Below are 16,509 nucleotides of genomic sequence, written 5' to 3'. Positions count from 1 at the left end.
AAACACTCAGCTTGAGGCTGAGTGTTTTATTGTTTTATTGTGTGCTCCTTGTCACCAAACATGTGGCTACCGCCATCTTTTTACATTCAGTCTTAGAATAGGCCTGCAAAAAAGCAAAACCGTACCTGATTTAAATTTAAAATCTCCTTCAAGCTAGTCTCCCAACTTAGCTTCACAGACCACTTAATCACAGCTCGTGGGGACTGAACTGCATTTTGCCATCTGGTGTGACAAACAAAAACATTTTATAAACAGAAATAATTGCAAACAATTTAGTGTTGGTTTGTACTTCTTGACAGTTTGCAGCCATGCATGGGTTATAAATGTGCTTGTGTGCATTCATGCTGGGGCATCCTAGGGTATTTAAAAGTAGAACTTGAGGCAGAGACTTCAGCTTGCCCCCCCTCATTGGAGCCAGCTCCCAGTTTGGATTTGGGAGACAGACACCCTCTCTACTTTTAAGATTAAGCTCTAAGCTTTTCTTCTTTTAATTTTTAATATTTTTTATTTATAAAGCTTATAGATCAGACTGGCTAAGGTGATCCTCAATGTCTTAGTTACACTAAAATAGGTGTAGGCTGCTGGAGACTTCCTGTGATTCACTGAGTGTTTTTCTTCAGTCTCTATGTGTTTATACACCAGTTTGCATTTAATCACTAGTTATTATTAATTTTAAAAAATGTTATTTCACATGTATAAAGGTAGGTAAATCTCACTGAGGCAAGAGGTCTCATATTTTAATAAATTTATTGTTGTTCTCTTCCACAGTATGATCGGTTTCCTGAGCCTGGATCTGCTGCAGGTTTCTTGCTGTTAAAAGGGAGTTTTTCCTGTCACCAAGTGCTTTTTCATAGGGGGTCATCTGATGGTTAGGCTTTTCTCTGTTTTATTGTGAGGTCTTTACCTTAAAATTTAAAGTGCGTTGAGGTAACTTTTGTTGTGATTCAAAATAAATAAAACATAACTGAACTGGATTATGCTGAGTAAGAAGAAATTCTTCTGTGACCACTAGACAGGACAGACTAACAAACACAATCAGGAGCTTTTATCCAGTGTTTCAGCTGAGTTCGTCACACAATGATTGGATCACCACCAGCAACCCCCACACCACAGCTGTCCCTCTCCAACAGCCAATCAGAAGTCTTGTCATTGTGTACAAACAAAAAAGTTTTGCGCCCTGCAGCCTTTAAATCAACCTGCAGTCAAGTATCGAGCAGAGCAGAGTGCACCACCACTATCTCCACCAAAAACTTAACCATTTGAAGGATGGAGCCCACCAGGCGCAGGGAGTCTGTTTGCAGGAGCTTGTTTGGCCCGGTGGACCACAGCCAGCTGCGCCGGGACTTGAAGCTGAAGCTTAAGGAGATCATTGAGCAGGACAGGCGGCGCTGGAATTTTAACTTCGAGTGTGAAACCCCGCTGCCCGGCCGGTTTCAGTGGGAGGAAGCCGCACGGCCGAAGGACGCTGCCCACCGTTCAGGTGGGGACAGGCCGAGCGACGGCGAAGACGGCGCAGGGACCGACCAGGAGAACTGCTCCAACATCACCAACAAGCGCAAGAGTCCCACTGAAGAGATGCTCCACAGGCTCTCCAAACCGGCAGCCAGTCTCAAAGACAATGCACGGATCACAGGTACAGGAAAATGAGTCCCGTTGGCTTTTGTTTGTTGGCTTATCGACAAATGTAATGCCAAGATATTGACCAATCTCGCGCTCCGATTTTCAGATTATTTCGCAAAGAGAAGGAGGACAACAACAAGAGCCAAGAGCATCCCGAATCATTTTCACGTCGGTTCTAATGAAGCAGCTCAGCGCAAGACTTTAAGATGAACATGCAGCTGAAAATGACTATTTGTTTTCATGGACTTGATCCCCACAACAAATTATTTTATTTTATTTTATTGTATGTTGGTGGATTTTATTTATTCTTTTTTTTTTCTTTAGCAGTTTTTTTTTTTTTTTTTTTTAGATTGCATCTCTTATTAGAATATTTATTCTATTTATGGATGTTATGAATGTTCTTCACTGGCATTTAAAAAAATCTGTTATACACTCGTGCTGCTAATCTAACTTGTTCTAAAAAAGCACTATTTTGTTAGGTCATTATTGTTATATAAAATGAATATGTAGCACATTTCTGTGCATATTACAGTTTTAATAAACTGTGATTATTGATCATTACATTTTATGCCTGTTGACTTTTTTTTAACACCAGGAAACTTTTCGTGTAAAGTAACAAATTTGTGATAGTTTCATTTTCATCTCCTATATCAAACCTTTTTAATGTGAATTTTATCTCTAAAAACTCTTTCTTTGATAAAATCAGACATAGCCATTCAGAAGCTCATGCATGATTGCCAGTCAATACTTTACAGATCTATACTTGTCTAAGACATACATTGAGAACTGCAGCACATCAATAATACACAATGTAAAAACTACAGATTGGTAATATCCAAAACAATGTCCACCACATTTTGCACTGTGACAGTTTGCTGACACTGAATAGAGCTTAATCTTTTTATCCTCCGGCTGTCAAACGTGTTGTCAGTCTTGTCTTTATATGCAAGACACCGAGACTGCTTTTTCTTACACTAAAATGTTCATCTATTTATAGCCGTGCCCTTTGGTGAACAGATTTCTAAATTATTGGTTTTTCAATATGACTGCAGTCTTATGAGAGAGTACATCTTTAGTGTTTTTTTGCTGTCTTTGCAGCAGACACAGATGAGTAGGTTAATAAGTCTCTCTCTTTCGCTCTCTCTCTGAAGTCATAGAAGAAAAAAAAACTATTCGGGTTGTAAGTTTAGCAATTCAAAGAAGAAAATTGTTTCAGAGTAATTGCATTTTCTGGGTTCTATTATGAGATATTTCATAATCACAATTGTAAGAAATGTGCCGTCAGGCTTTAAATTATATCCATTAATATAAACTGTAATTGCCAAATTAGCCCATTAGAAAAGCCAAATCCCGCATAAGTATGTGCACTCCTGCAGTGTTGGGGTTTCAGCTCTAAAGAACTTCAAGAGGCCATCTGGCCTGAGAGCAGGATAATAGCAACAAAGCAGAGCGTGCCATCTATTTCACCTGCAAATCAGCCTTTGGCACTCCTCGACCCCCCCACCCCCAGGTCTTCCCTCGGCTTTTCTATTTTCACTTAGTCCCTGTTCATAGTCAAAGTTGCTATCATCCTTGACAAGTGCCTGAAGCAATACCACTTACGCTTATTCTTACTTTGCCTTACGATTGCTCAAATGTCACTTTCCCAAAGGCCACCTGTTCATACTTGCTACACAAGCAAGAAAAAAGAAAGACAATAACACTTTTAAAAGGCTCGGTGACGTTGCTAACTGTGTTATTTCTGAATGGGAGACAAATGATCATTCACTTTGTTCCAGTGGATTTATTTTTCAAATAAACGTGTCAAAAATAAATAGCAAACTGTCCCATGGGTCCATAGGTTCCCATAGGATAGAGGATTCCCAGGTTTCCAACTCCAGCAGTAATTACATTCCTGAAAGAGAAGCATTACAAGCATCAGTACATTATCTGTGAATTTAACTGTCACTAACAAGCCTGCAATGATTGTTTCATGCAATTCTAGAGTGATTTTGCTGAGAGAATAAGAACTGTTCCTTCATAATGACCCATAGGTTGATTAAAAAACAAACAAACAAAAAACAAAAAGCATCCTGCAAAGAGTACTGCTTTGTTTTTGGCTGATTGGGATTTCATTAAATTGTCCAAAGTAGAAGAAATTGCAGAAAAGACACGCATTAGGACTTCCACTTGTGTTTGATCACTCAACAAATACAATCTGAGGAAATTGTATCCTTTGATGCGAAGCAAACTGCTGGCAAAATTAGCATGTTAGTGTTTTATTTCTTTTTTCTTTCTGTATGAAATGTGCCTTACAAATTGCCTCACCTAAGCAGATGCTAAAGAAACATGAAAAAAAAATCAGTTCATTGTAGCTTTAGGACATAATGACTTTCTGTATTGTTTGATTGTTTATAACGCAGATTACTCCAATATCCCAAACAATCCACGCCCTCCCTGTAATGAAACTCTCCCCTCACCCTCTTCCTGATCGCCACAAAGGCCAAGCCCCCTCAGCACACTTTAGGAGGGTGCAGCCCATTGTTGTCCACACCAGAGGCAGATGGTCATTTGGGCCCTTTCTCCACATGGGTACTTGTATGAAGGAATGCCTGGACACCCCACGGATGGTCAGCAGGGAAAAGGTCACCATCTGCCGCTCAAAGGTCAGCTGTCTAAAGAGCATGGTATTAGCCATGCTTTTGACTGTTTCAATAAGCTGGCGAGGACACGACACACAGCTCCACCTCATTGTGTTAAAACATGAGTGATGCAAAATACTTGTGGAAGCAGTGACTTGAACGGTGCTCCAGACATTCAAGACAAGGACTCTTAGTTGGATTATTTGCTTTCATTTTTAGTGTGAAATACTGACTTTTTTTGTTTGCTTTTCCTTCAAAATACCTATTACAAAAGAAAAATGTCTTTCTGTAACTCAAATATTTATCTCACTGGTTTTAGTGAGAGATTGCTCGAGGCCAGCAGACTCAATACATAGACACTCAGTAATAATTAGTTCAATCTTTTATTGCTACGTAAAAGTTGTGCTAAACAACAAATAGTAACTGAAACTGTATAGTAAATAATGGCATATATTTAAGTAAAACCTATTAATGTATAAGAACAATCTCAAAGATGAATGCAGTTTAATGTATTATTTCAAAGAAGGCTTGGTAGTGATGACTTTAAGATATTTTATTTATTCCAGATTTGGGAAGTTTATTTGCATTTTTCTTTCTCAATAATTCGATCTTGCTTTGAAATTTCAGTAATCAATATAGTAATTAAAATAATATAATAATTGATTCTAAAGCAATATATGCACCTTAAGCTTTTACGGATTAAAAAACTAATGCAGATTAAAAAGTCTGTAAAAAGGTCAGCTACAATGTAAATCAGCACTTCCTAAATTTAAGACTCCCATGATCAGTTCAGAAACCTGGATGTTTTCTGTGGCTCACCCAAACCTCTCATTAGAGCTTTGGTCATAATATAAGCCAAAGGTCATGTTTTTCCTTAGTTGCAATTTAGCTCATTGCTTATGACACGTCATAGCCCCTTTCTTTCTACATACTTTCCCCCATTATTATGGATATATAAGGCAAATTCAGGATCAGAAATCAGCCAGAAAAGTAATCATATCATATCATAGCATACAAATTCACTTTCAACAACAGCCCACCTGAAGTACCATTACCATCCACTGGGGGGAAGAGAGACTACTGACATAGTCTAAAGAGCTTGGAAAGAAAAGCGTCTGGACTTCTTCAAGTTGCTTGAAGATGTTTGACCTCTCATTCAAGAAGCTTCTTCAGTTATAAGGTCAAAGGGTGGAGAGCCCCATATTTAAGTCCTAGGGGTGTGTCCCCCAAGGGGGTGAGAACCCCCTGTTGATCCTCTACCTAATCAAATGATTTACTGAAATAAATCATATGCTATTGCAGGATAATGCTTGAGAAAAAAAGTAACTCAGACTGTAACAGGATTGGCTCATAAAAACATGAACCATTGAAAGTTTTTTGCTTCACATCACACAGGCATGATTATGATTACTGCATTATTTTATTGTCAAAAGAGAAAGGAAATCTTCACATTAACAAAAAAGTGAAAAAGTGGAAAACAGTGAAAACAGCCTTTCATTTGGGATTTTCAAGTGATATATAGAAATGTAAGGCCCCTAAGAGTAATAAAGTTACTGCAAATTATTATAATTTCTACATATGCATATGCTAAACAGGAAGAATGGAGGTTGAAGTTGCAGGGTTTTTGGCATTAACCTGAATAAATGTTAAGTACAATACTCAAACCTGGCAATTACAAAGATCTAATAGCAATCTTTAAGAGATATTGCAGTGTTGAATTATTGTTTTTCTCTCACAGATGTCCATATTCCCCATGGTCTGCTGGGACATTCATCATAAATATCTTATATTATACTAAAAGAAGAAAAACTTGGTGTTTGCTTATTGGTTTCATCAGCTCTCATCCTGACTGCCAGTGGTGCTCGGGGGCGGGTTGGGGCAGACCACTGTGCTGGCGGTGTTGGAGGAGGCATACAAAGAGGGTGAAGATAGCTGGTCATAGCTTGGCAGGCTGTCCTGGCTGGGGAGGACTTTACAGGTCGGTCCGAGCCTTGACCCGCCCCCACCGTCGCCACCAGCATCCTTCTGTTCCAGCAGATATGCGAGGGACTCCACAATGCGATTCAAAGTCTGGTCCATGTGTGTTATCTGTAAGAGTTCAATCAAATATTCATTTAAGTGACAGCTATGACACCAACAGTGCCTCTTAGTAATTAAAATTAAATTAGGTTTGTTTACTTGTTAAACAAAGGAGCTACGGTTACGTTGTTCATAAAGTTTTAATTAACCCGTGTAGCACAAACAGCATCTTTAGTTTGGGCCAATTATTTTAATGATTGTAGTTTTCATGGTCAGTTATGAAACACAAACTAAAGTGATGTTTATTACAGGATTATGAGATGAAAATTCTTTAAAAGCTTTAGACGCAGTTTGATCTTTTTTTCATCCAATCACAAATAACAAAGAGAAAAAAATCACAGATGTATATAAAAACTCAGGGAGGGAATTGCACATTGTGTTCCTTTTTCTTTTCTTTTTTTTGATGCATCTTTGAAATACATGAAAGCAAACAGTTCCTCTTTTTATGCCACAGAACTGGAACAGGCTCTTAAAGTTTTATATTTGAATCAACAAAAACGAGGCCACATGTGCACACATACATAGTGGCTCATGTTACATTACAGTAAACAAAGACAGCTCTTGTTGCATTACCCAGAAAATTCCCAAATGCAGTTTATTTTCAAGGGTTCACTGAATTGTAAATTGTCATTGTAAACATCCTCTTGGGATAACCCTTGTGAATGGCTATAAAAGCTCAAATTATAGTGCAAGATAAATGGAGACGGAATTAAATATTTGACTTTTCTCTTGTACAAAGAAAAGAAAGAATCTCAAACTCTACAAGGCTTGTGAGTGTTACTGTATTTTTCCACTGAGGTTGCACAAATCCCACCTTGTCCTCCATCCTGTTGAGTCTGGATCCGATAGAGTTGTTGCCTTTGTCTTTGGCTCGGTCTTCAGAGGCAGACAACAGTCAAGTAAATAACAAGACAGAAGGATTAGGTCTGTGGTTTGTACCATAGCTGCTGTAATGTATTTCGAGAAGTCAGTGGAGTGATTCATTACCTGAACCTGTCTGGAACAAAGTTATCTTCCCTAAAGACTGGTCCAGTCTGGGGGAAACAATGGGAGCCTTAAGTTAGAGGAATATTTACACACTCTCTCTACTTCCCCTTTCATCTTCCTAGATCTTCTCCATTCTTTTTTTTTTAAAAATTTATCTCTTTGCCTTTGACAGTATTGTACACATATATCCATGCTGTACTCAGGGGATATAATTCACATGAAGCTCATCTTATTTAAACCATTTACCGTCTCTGAAGCTCCTTGATGCGCACCATGAGATTGAGGTGACCCTGGGAGTACTGTTCAATCACATCTCGCACATCATACGGTTTACGAGCTTGCTACAACAGAGAGTTTCAGATTGTTTAATCAAAACGTCATCTCTTTTATTACAAATGTCTTGTCAGGATCAAACCCGTACGAATGTCTTTACATGCCAGAAACTGGATATTCTTTAGAAAATTATTCTGTCAAAGAAACTTATGTAAAAAAAGAAAGGTTTTACTCATGGCATAGAAATAATAAATTAGTTAAGTCAAGTCTCGGGTGAACAACAACACATGACATGACATGTTTGTTATTATTTCTTTAACAAAAACTAAGCCAAAATTCAGGAGACAGTGTGTGAAAATCTAAGTACACACTTACTGCTTTCATAGAAACTAAAAGGGTAACATTAGTGCACTAGTCTTATTGCTCATCAGCAAGTTTGATGACTGCCCTGGAGCATTCAGCAGTGTGTTAATACGAAGCCAGCGAGGAAAGACCATTGCAACGATCTTATCTTAGATAAGTAATTGTTGCTGCTCATTAATCTGGGAAGTGTTACAAGGCCACTTTAAAACAATTTTAAGTCCATCGTTCCACAGGGAGAAAGATTATTCACACATGGACAACATACAAAATAATTTCTAGAGTTACTATGAATGGACATGTCAGCAAATTCACTCCAAGGTCAGGCTGTGCAATGCTCAGAGAAATTGCAGAGAAAAAAAGGGGCCTTAAGAGAGCTGTGCATGAATGAATGCCTGCAAATGTTGTAAAGACGTAAAAAATGCTGTAAAGTTCCCCCACAATGACATGAGAGACTGATAAGTCATGTAGAAAACAATTACTTCAAGTTATTGCTGCTGAAGGTGGTTCTACAGCGTACTGAATCATGAGGTATACTTAGTTTCTCATCCGCGGCTTCTTCTTTGGCTTGGTTCTTTGTTAAATAAATAATCATAAAGTTTGGTATGTCACACTTTTCCCCCCTTTTCGAATCTTTAAATGATTCGAATATAAATTCGAATCATTTAAAGATCTGGTAAGGCCCAGACGATTTTTTTTTAAATTATGCCCCAAAATGTAAAAGTTTAGAACAGAAAGAGAGTGCTCCTTCTCTTCCACAGATGTTTGGTGAGGTTTAGAAACCAGATATAAAGTAAATCCTGTATACACAGTAATTTTTATTAATTTAATATCATGGAAATGTTATTGTGACTGACTGATAAAGAACAAAGCCTGTACAAAAACAAAAAACAAACAAACCACTGAACAGAGGTTAGCTGGACATAAAGTGAAGTGGAATTAATTTTTTTTATACTTGAAAGCAAAGCAAAAATGCCATAGCTGCCACATTAACTTACAACCGAAACAGAATAAAAAAAATCCTGAGATTGTCTCTTCAGTTTTTGTTCATTAGAAACAATCCAATACAAGCTTTTTCTTGTGGCACAGCTAGCGTTTCATGGCTTGAGCTTTTGATTAGAATTAGAGAAGTCATAAAAGCGTTACTAACATCATCTAAAAGAAAAAAAAACATACAGTATAGGACTCATATCCAGATGTACTCATCTTTTTTCCACATCCAATTCAAAAACCTATTACTATAATGATGCTGCTGATCTGCAAACTCAGCTGAACCACTGCTCATTTGCAAACTCAGCTGAACCACTGCTTGCTGTGACCCTGGAGCAAAGTGTATTATTGTTGCTCCCCAATCTCTTTTGTTGTGTTTGATGTTTGCACAGTGACAGTGTGACAGTAAATAACAGTACAGTACTTAGTTAATAACTACTGAAATGTTAGAAATGAATAAATACTGCTTAGTGAAACCAAGCTGTTAGCAGGTGTTCAGAGTATGCAGATAGGTTACGCAATTTTAAGTAGAGCACATAAACATCAATTATTTCCCAATGTGTGAATATTATTCTTTTTTGCTATTAAAAAAAATTGTAATAATTACCTGGAAATTTCTCTTGGCCACAAAATAACGCATTCTCTGGATCACCCGGATGGCTTTTCGGTGAGACTCTGTGAGTCTGTGAAAAACACATTTGCATCAAGGTTGGTCGACTTCAACCTGTTACACTTGTTTACACCCCTTCTTTCACTGAATTGAATGAATGTGGCAGACATTAACCTTCATACCTGAACTCTTATCAGTATAGGCAAAAATATTAAGTTTCATTATTACTGCTCCATCTACATCAAAAGCCTCTCCTCTATTACTTGTCTTCCTTTGAATGTGATGAAGGTGAGTTACAGAAAGAACAAAGGCGGGTAATTTTCAAGGTCTGCACATTTCTCGAAAAATCATTAGCACAAAGCTTAGAGTGATTGTCGGGCATTTAGCCTCCATTATTATGTTGTGGGAATTATTAAATAGGTATTACTTAACAGGCTCATTACCCTGGAAAAGCAGTGAGCGAGTATGTGAGGTGGGAGCGCAGCGAGTTCTTTGTTAAGTCCGGTGTATAACAAGGTAGGTGAGAGTCTCATAATGGACTTTTCAGAGGCAATGCAATGGGCTGATTTTCACATACAGCTTTCATAACATTTTGTCAAATTAGCACTATGAAACGTCAATAATGTGTTCCTGAACTATTATAGAATCCATTTTACATCATAAAAGGATTATGTGGTAGTGATATAAGCAGAAGCCAGGCAGTGAGACAAATTTCTTTTAGCTCTAATGGCAAATTGTGACTTCTTCAGAAAAAAAGGAAGCATTTGAATATCAAAGATGTTTCTTTAATATTTTCATCTACCATCAATGAACACTGTGATGTGAACATCCTAGGGATCTGTAAGGTTATAATCCTTAAAGAAATTGTTAAATATTTTGGAAATGGAGCTTATTAAACTTAAAAAGAGGAGATCTAAGACTGGAATTAAGAGACAGTTTGTTTTACGTAGCACAAAGAATAAAAAGAGGAGCTTAGCCTTGCTCTATCTAAAGCATCCAAGTCTACCTATTAGCAAGCTTAGTAATTAACTCTGTACAGATTTAAAGGGGATTATGTGCTGGACTACGTATTCCTCAGTAGAAACCAAAGTCACTATGATCATTTTATGTTCAACAGAGATCTTAACGAATAGTCAGCTACATTAGTGGTTCGAGACAAACATGACGCTTAACGCACCCAAAGGAAAAAGATTTTTTAAATCCTGTTTGGGGAAAGTCAGCAAACATTTTTTTCATTTCTTTTATCAGATTTAATGGGTGATTTTATAAATGCAGTTTTTAATGTCCTGGTGACATTAGATATTCAGTGCTTCAAAATAAGTACCTGATGTGTTGAGAAGTGAGATTCTACAGGGCTTGAAGGAAGTGAGTAAGCATATTTTTCACTCTCATTTTTTTGTAGTAACAGCCATCAGTGAACTTTATTAATGTTGATCATTATCATGGTCTGAGTACATCAATCATTTAGTCTGCATATATATGTGTGTTGCAGATGCAAAAGTTTTGATCTTTACTCCACTGGAGTCACCAGGCAACATGTTGGGCAGTTTTTTAAGTCAACATCAGAATTCAAATCCACCAGCTGACTGGAGTGTTTCTGTGTGGCGTTTGCATGTTCTCCTCATGCATGTGTAGGTTCTTTCTGAGTACATCACATCTCTCAAAGACGTGTGGTTTAGGTTGATTGGAATTTCTAAATTCCCTATTAGCCATGATTGTGAGAATGAATGATTGTCTGTCTCTCTCTGCGGCAGCCCTGTAGATGGACTGGTGACCTGTCCAGAGTGTACTCTGCCTTTTGCCCTATGATAGCTGGGATAGGCTCCAATCCCACCTGCAACCCTAAATTTGATAAGTGGAATGAAATCCCACGGATTAAAGCCTTAGCAAGATTAGAAGGATGTCTTTGGAGCCGTTAGGGGATACTTGATTGTGCTATTTAATATATACAGTGCTATTTAAATAGCACCTAAATGTGCTATTTAATGCAGTAAAGGCATTTTGATTACTATTAGTGCCATATATTCTTTTAGAATGGTCTACTGAGCAGTGTTTTGTCTTCCATCGGATGCCTCTGAGGAATCAAAAGAACTCGGTAAAGTGTTGATATGAATAATTCATTATTATTAGCTGTCATGCTTTGACAGTTCAAAAAGTTACTCTTACGATCAGTATTGTACCAATGGTTTTATTATCACTATGAGTTATGAGGAGACTTTTCAAATAGGGGCAAACATCCATAAAAATTTTTAAGGTGACATGGATTCTGACTGACTGTGTCTCTACATTGAGAATAATTGATAATATAACATATAAGTAAATACAGGTGGGTTACATGCAATAATACATGCAATTCTTTAACTTTGGAAAAACTCATTTTGCTGCTGTCTGCTTCTGCGAGGTATGTAATGAACTCAGAGAGAAGACTTCCAAAAACAGCTGAAATCTACACTTTGTGTATCTTCAAACCCCTGCCTTATATTTATTAGTAGTAGTGATCAATAATGTAGCCCACAGAGTCTGTCTTCATCATAGAAATTTGTACTTTAAAAAATATGAAACCCAAGCAAATAATGGTTGTTGAACATTCCTCGAGTGCTTTTTGTGGCTTTTTTGAAAGGTCTAAAGGCACATGAACCCCGCTTTTTGTACTGTCGACATTTTTATGCTGAAATGTCGAAAATGACTGATATTAAAACGTTGTTTTTTTTTTTATTCCAATCCATTCTTTATTTGCAGCATTTAAATAACCTTTATCTGATTTGATGGTTTTGTTACAGACTTTAAAAAAGTGGTTTTTCTTTTCTTTTACAAATGTGGGGATTCAATTGTGTTAAAATATACAAAACAGTGATGTCATGTTTTGTGACGAGGACCCAGGCACAGAGAGACTTGATGAATTTAAGAATCTTATGATTTAATAAAGAAATTTGCAGACTTGCACAGAGATGGTAAAATTATGATGACTGATAACGGAAACAAAGACAACAGAGGACGAGGACAGGGAGGAACAGGGGTTAAATGCACCAAGGAGACAGTCAGAGAGGACTCAGGACAACTGGAGACATTTAAGGATGCAGGGACTGACAGAGACAGGGAAGAAGTCTCATCGTGACGAGTACAGTTTATCTTGCTTGGCTGGGCAGCTCTCTGGGTGCTCAGCACCCCCAAAGCTCTGATCCTAGAATCGCCCCTGTTCCAAATGCTTCATGTGATTGGTATAAACAAAAATGCAATGTGAAAAAGATTTTCAAAAAAGTTTCTATTGAGCTTTACATTTTTGCCTCACACACTTTTTTTCTTTTATTATGACTTTAAAAGCTCCGTCTTCTGGGTAACTGGGTGTGTAATTTTCGTTTGTTTGGGACAAATGTTTGGCAGTTTTGTTGAAAGTCTAGTACCTCGATTATTATCAATTTGCCAAAACATAGCACTGCAAAGTCAGAACTGGCAGCTGCAGAAATATGACTCCTGGGAAGTATTCCATAGCGAGAATCTATACACCACGATTTGTACCAATGACTAAACTGAGCTATTCTCCGGTCTTATAAATAAAATAAAACTGACAAATTGGTGTTAAATATGTAACAAAGCGTGTAATCAAAGACAAACCTGGTGAAGAGAAACACATTCTTCAAGGGTTTTTTTTCTCTCATATTTTTGGTGTTGTCTCGTCATGGATAACACAAAGAGTAGTATCTTATAATGGCACAATGCAGCATGGGATTTGATGTGGCGCTGCTCTATGAGAACAGCTGGTTACGTATTTTGAAGTCAGCAGAGCACAGAGTGATCTTTGCCAACAACGCTGCTGCATGCATTTCCCACTCTGCATCATTACTCCTCCGTTTAGAAAGAAGTCCCACGGGTCAAAACTGTCGCTCCATTTGTTTCACTTACTGTGCACTCACATTGCACTGCAGTTACTTAACACTCATTTCCTCATATCACTCTCAGTCTCTAGCTGTGCAAGTGCCTCGGCAAATGCAAGTGATTTTTTTTTCCTGATACACACTCATTACACAGTAGAGACACGAGCCCTCTGGGGTTTGGCATATTTCAAAGGTTAATTACAAATAGCGGGAAAAAAACAACAACCCTAAAACAAAATGCATAAAAACCTTCCCTGTCATGGTCATTAAAACGAACGTACACATAAACACAGAATCCTATGGTGGTAAACTCACTGTGACACTGAGGAGGCTGGGGCCAGTTCATTCTCTCTCTCTGGCTCCAGCTCCATGTCGTCTGCAAAGCTGCAGTTCCTCTGGAGCGCGCTGGGCGAGTGGACTTCTAAAAGGCCAGGGCTTCTTTTCACTGCACGTTCACCCACAGACACCCAGAAACACACTCATTAGACTTTAGCTATTAATATGTGTCTGCAGTGACACTGCAGATAAAGTTTCGCTGTGTACATCCTGTTCAAACAGGTTTTGCGATTTACACTTACTTACACATTTAAATGTATTCTAATTTCTCTTAATGCACTAATGTTGTGTATGCTGATATAACCAACAACAAAAATATGCCCATATGTTGCATTAAAAGTAACATTATCTGAAGACAGTGGAAAGGGGGGAAAAAGACATTCCTATGGTAGCTTTCAGAATCGCTAGTGATTTAGTGAGGGCTTGTGAACTGTGGGAAAATTAGGCCTCATGTGACCTGGGATCTTGACTCTCCAGAGCTCTGTTTAGGATTATAAAAGTGCTGTATTTAGATGGGAAAAGAGATCTGAATTTACAGCTACAGTCATCTTGCAAAAACAGGGAAGAGAGGAAACAACTCCGTTTGGATAGACACAGATGGGTTTTTCTTTTTTTTTGTAGATGTTCTCAAATGCAACATGCCAGCAGGGTGGCACTTTCTGTTCTTTGCCACATAAACTTGGATAAAGAGACTTTTTTGTGTCTTTTAAAATGGTAAAATTTAATTTAAAAAAAATGAAAGACAAAATGTAACCCCTCAATTATCCAAATCTGCCGCTGGAGTGTTTTGAAACTGCACCATTAAGAGACGTATGACACAACAGGTTCATGATTTTGATGTGTGAAATAAAAAAAAAAAAAAAAAAAGGTGTTAAATGGCACTGCTTGAAATGCACTGTAAATCAAATGATCTTAAGTGGTGTCGTCATCTGGTGACAAGACTTGCCCTGACCAGCACACTGATATTTCTCAATAACAGAATGCAGGAAAATGTTTTAACTCCCTGCTGGGCAGCTTTTTAGATGAAATGCCAAACATTACTTTGCATATCATCTAAACACATCAGACCTTTAGTCCTCTTGGCAACAACACTTCAAACTGTATGTAACATCACACATGATGAAACCAAAACTTGTTGCAACTAAAACTGAAAAATTAAGCCAGCACCCCAGTGCCAAAAATCTGCAGTTCCTGGAATGACCACTTGAAGTCGATTTCAAAAGTTCTTAATAGACATCCATGTTCAAATTTCTAACTTTACAACAGAAATATGCATTTTTTTCTTCTGGGAAAAGGCTTCAATCTCTACAGAGGATTCTCAAATGACATCATATGCACACCGTTGGCCTCCTCCATCATAAGGGAACCACAAGGGAAAAATGTGTAATCCAGTTGATGAGTGGTTCCTGGAAGCTGCTTTCATGCCACTGGGTGAAGTTGGTCATAAAGAAGGTGCTGCACCAAAAACCTCCTTGGTGTGGTTGAAGATTGCTGCAGCTTTTACATCAAAGATACTAATTTTTTCTATAAACCTTCGCTTTTATAAGAAAACTTATAAAAGTGCAACACAAACTCGACACAAACTGGAAATTGAGGGCATTTCCCTTCAAAGTAAGAGTTGTGCCTCACTTGTGTCACACTTTTATAGTTTCATCCCCATTTGAAGAGTAGTTGGCAAATGTTTGCAGTCTCAGACAACTTGCCATGTTTCCTACGAACTGTGGGCAACTGGAGTTAGGAACCAAAGCAATCACATACAGGCATCTTCTTTGCGACCTAGCAACAGCTAGGAACCTCCAAGATCTATTTGGTAATACATATTTTTCCCTTGCCAGATTATTGTGCACCGTCTCTAGGGCATCGTGACTGAGGTCTTGCTGAATTGATTATACATAGTCACACATCAAAAATGGTGGACCACTTAACATCACGTGGTTAGCAGTTGTAGGACCACAAAACCTCACTAGCTAATTTTCCTTCTTATGACATTTGTAGAGGGGTTTAAATTGTTAAGTCATTAGCATTATTTGCATTATTAGGGGCCTGGACACTTTGAGAGACAGGAAGGTGCCATGAATCGACTATTCTGTAGGCTGTGTATTTTCTCAGGTGTCCATTTTGTTCACAACCTTTTTTTTTTGGTGGTCATAATTAACATCAATCTAACAAGAAAGCAGCAGTAAAGATGGCGAAGGTCAGAATACTAAACTCAAGGCTCCAAAACAATAATCCACAACCTCATGAGTGCCATCTCTTTGGCCATGTGCACCTTTTATATGAACGCCAGACTGTATCTTCAAGGCAAACAAAGTAACATAAAAACAACATTAAGCTCTGAAGTTACCTGGAGGTGGTGAGCTGAACTGAAGAGAGGACAAAGATGTCCAGGACTGCTGGCGATCTGAAGAATACATGATGGAAAACACAAGCATAAATTATTAACTTTAATTATCCTGAAAAATGAATGTGGCACTTGGAATCCTTTTTCATAGTCATTAGTCATTAAGAAAACAACACAACATTTCATTACCTCATGGGTGCCTGACTAAGAAAGCATGCTGTTATAAAACTTGACAATGACAAAAAGTGACTTGATGGGCTGTTAAAAACAAGCATTAGGAGAGGATAGCGAGTGCGCAGAGGACGTGACCAGGATGTGGACACTAACATGCAGCTCACCACATCCTCCCAGAGTGTAGAGTCCTGCTAAATCAGGCATAAACACAAAGAGAAAAAAGACACAAGCAAGGAAGTAGGCAGT

At 38.0% G+C, this 16,509-nt stretch overlaps 2 protein-coding genes across 4 annotated transcripts in view; one reads left to right on the top strand and one right to left on the bottom strand.

Annotated features, from left to right (window-relative positions):
* Window positions 1-1,266: 1,266 nt before the first annotated feature.
* cdkn1ca (cyclin dependent kinase inhibitor 1Ca) lies at window positions 1,267-2,107 on the top strand. The gene is made up of 2 exons (XM_086299379.1): window positions 1,267-1,633; window positions 1,727-2,107. Exons 1-2 carry the CDS (start codon window positions 1,267-1,269, stop codon window positions 1,828-1,830), a joined length of 471 nt encoding a protein of 156 aa, XP_086155505.1. The 3' UTR covers window positions 1,831-2,107.
* A 3,526-nt stretch (window positions 2,108-5,633) lies between these two features.
* Window positions 5,634-16,509, bottom strand: part of kcnq1.1 (potassium voltage-gated channel, KQT-like subfamily, member 1.1) — a 48,809-nt gene continuing 37,933 nt past the window's right edge. The window contains exons 11-18 of one of the 3 annotated variants that reach the window (XM_086294100.1): window positions 16,428-16,454; window positions 16,093-16,149; window positions 13,728-13,857; window positions 9,538-9,613; window positions 7,554-7,648; window positions 7,308-7,354; window positions 7,135-7,196; window positions 5,634-6,329 (exon numbers count right to left, since the gene is read on the bottom strand). In XM_086294100.1, coding sequence (XP_086150226.1) covers window positions 6,075-6,329; window positions 7,135-7,196; window positions 7,308-7,354; window positions 7,554-7,648; window positions 9,538-9,613; window positions 13,728-13,857; window positions 16,093-16,149; window positions 16,428-16,454 — 749 coding nt within the window. In that variant the 3' untranslated portion in view covers window positions 5,634-6,074. The remainder of the gene's footprint in view (window positions 6,330-7,134; window positions 7,197-7,307; window positions 7,355-7,553; window positions 7,649-9,537; window positions 9,614-13,727; window positions 13,858-16,092; window positions 16,150-16,427; window positions 16,455-16,509) is intronic. The other 2 variants (XM_086294107.1, XM_086294108.1) reach the window with 2 other exon arrangements.

The sequence above is a fragment of the Aulonocara sp. 'chitande type north' Nkhata Bay genome, linkage group LG1 (assembly GCF_057382095.1).
Source record: "Aulonocara sp. 'chitande type north' Nkhata Bay isolate Kocher_YH1m ecotype deep benthic linkage group LG1, A_spYH_male_GT1.1, whole genome shotgun sequence".
Classification (NCBI taxonomy): domain Eukaryota; kingdom Metazoa; phylum Chordata; class Actinopteri; order Cichliformes; family Cichlidae; genus Aulonocara; species Aulonocara sp. 'chitande type north' Nkhata Bay.
This window is presented reverse-complemented; position numbering and strand designations above follow the sequence as displayed.

Excerpts from the sequence above, each read along its gene's own strand:
- cdkn1ca (XM_086299379.1), top strand. The coding sequence starts at position 1,267 with ATGGAGCCCACCAGGCGCAGGGAGTCTGTTTGCAGGAGCTTGTTTGGC. Across the intron at positions 1,634-1,726 it reads AGACAATGCACGGATCACAG|ATTATTTCGCAAAGAGAAGG; the intron begins GTACAGGAAAAT and ends TCCGATTTTCAG.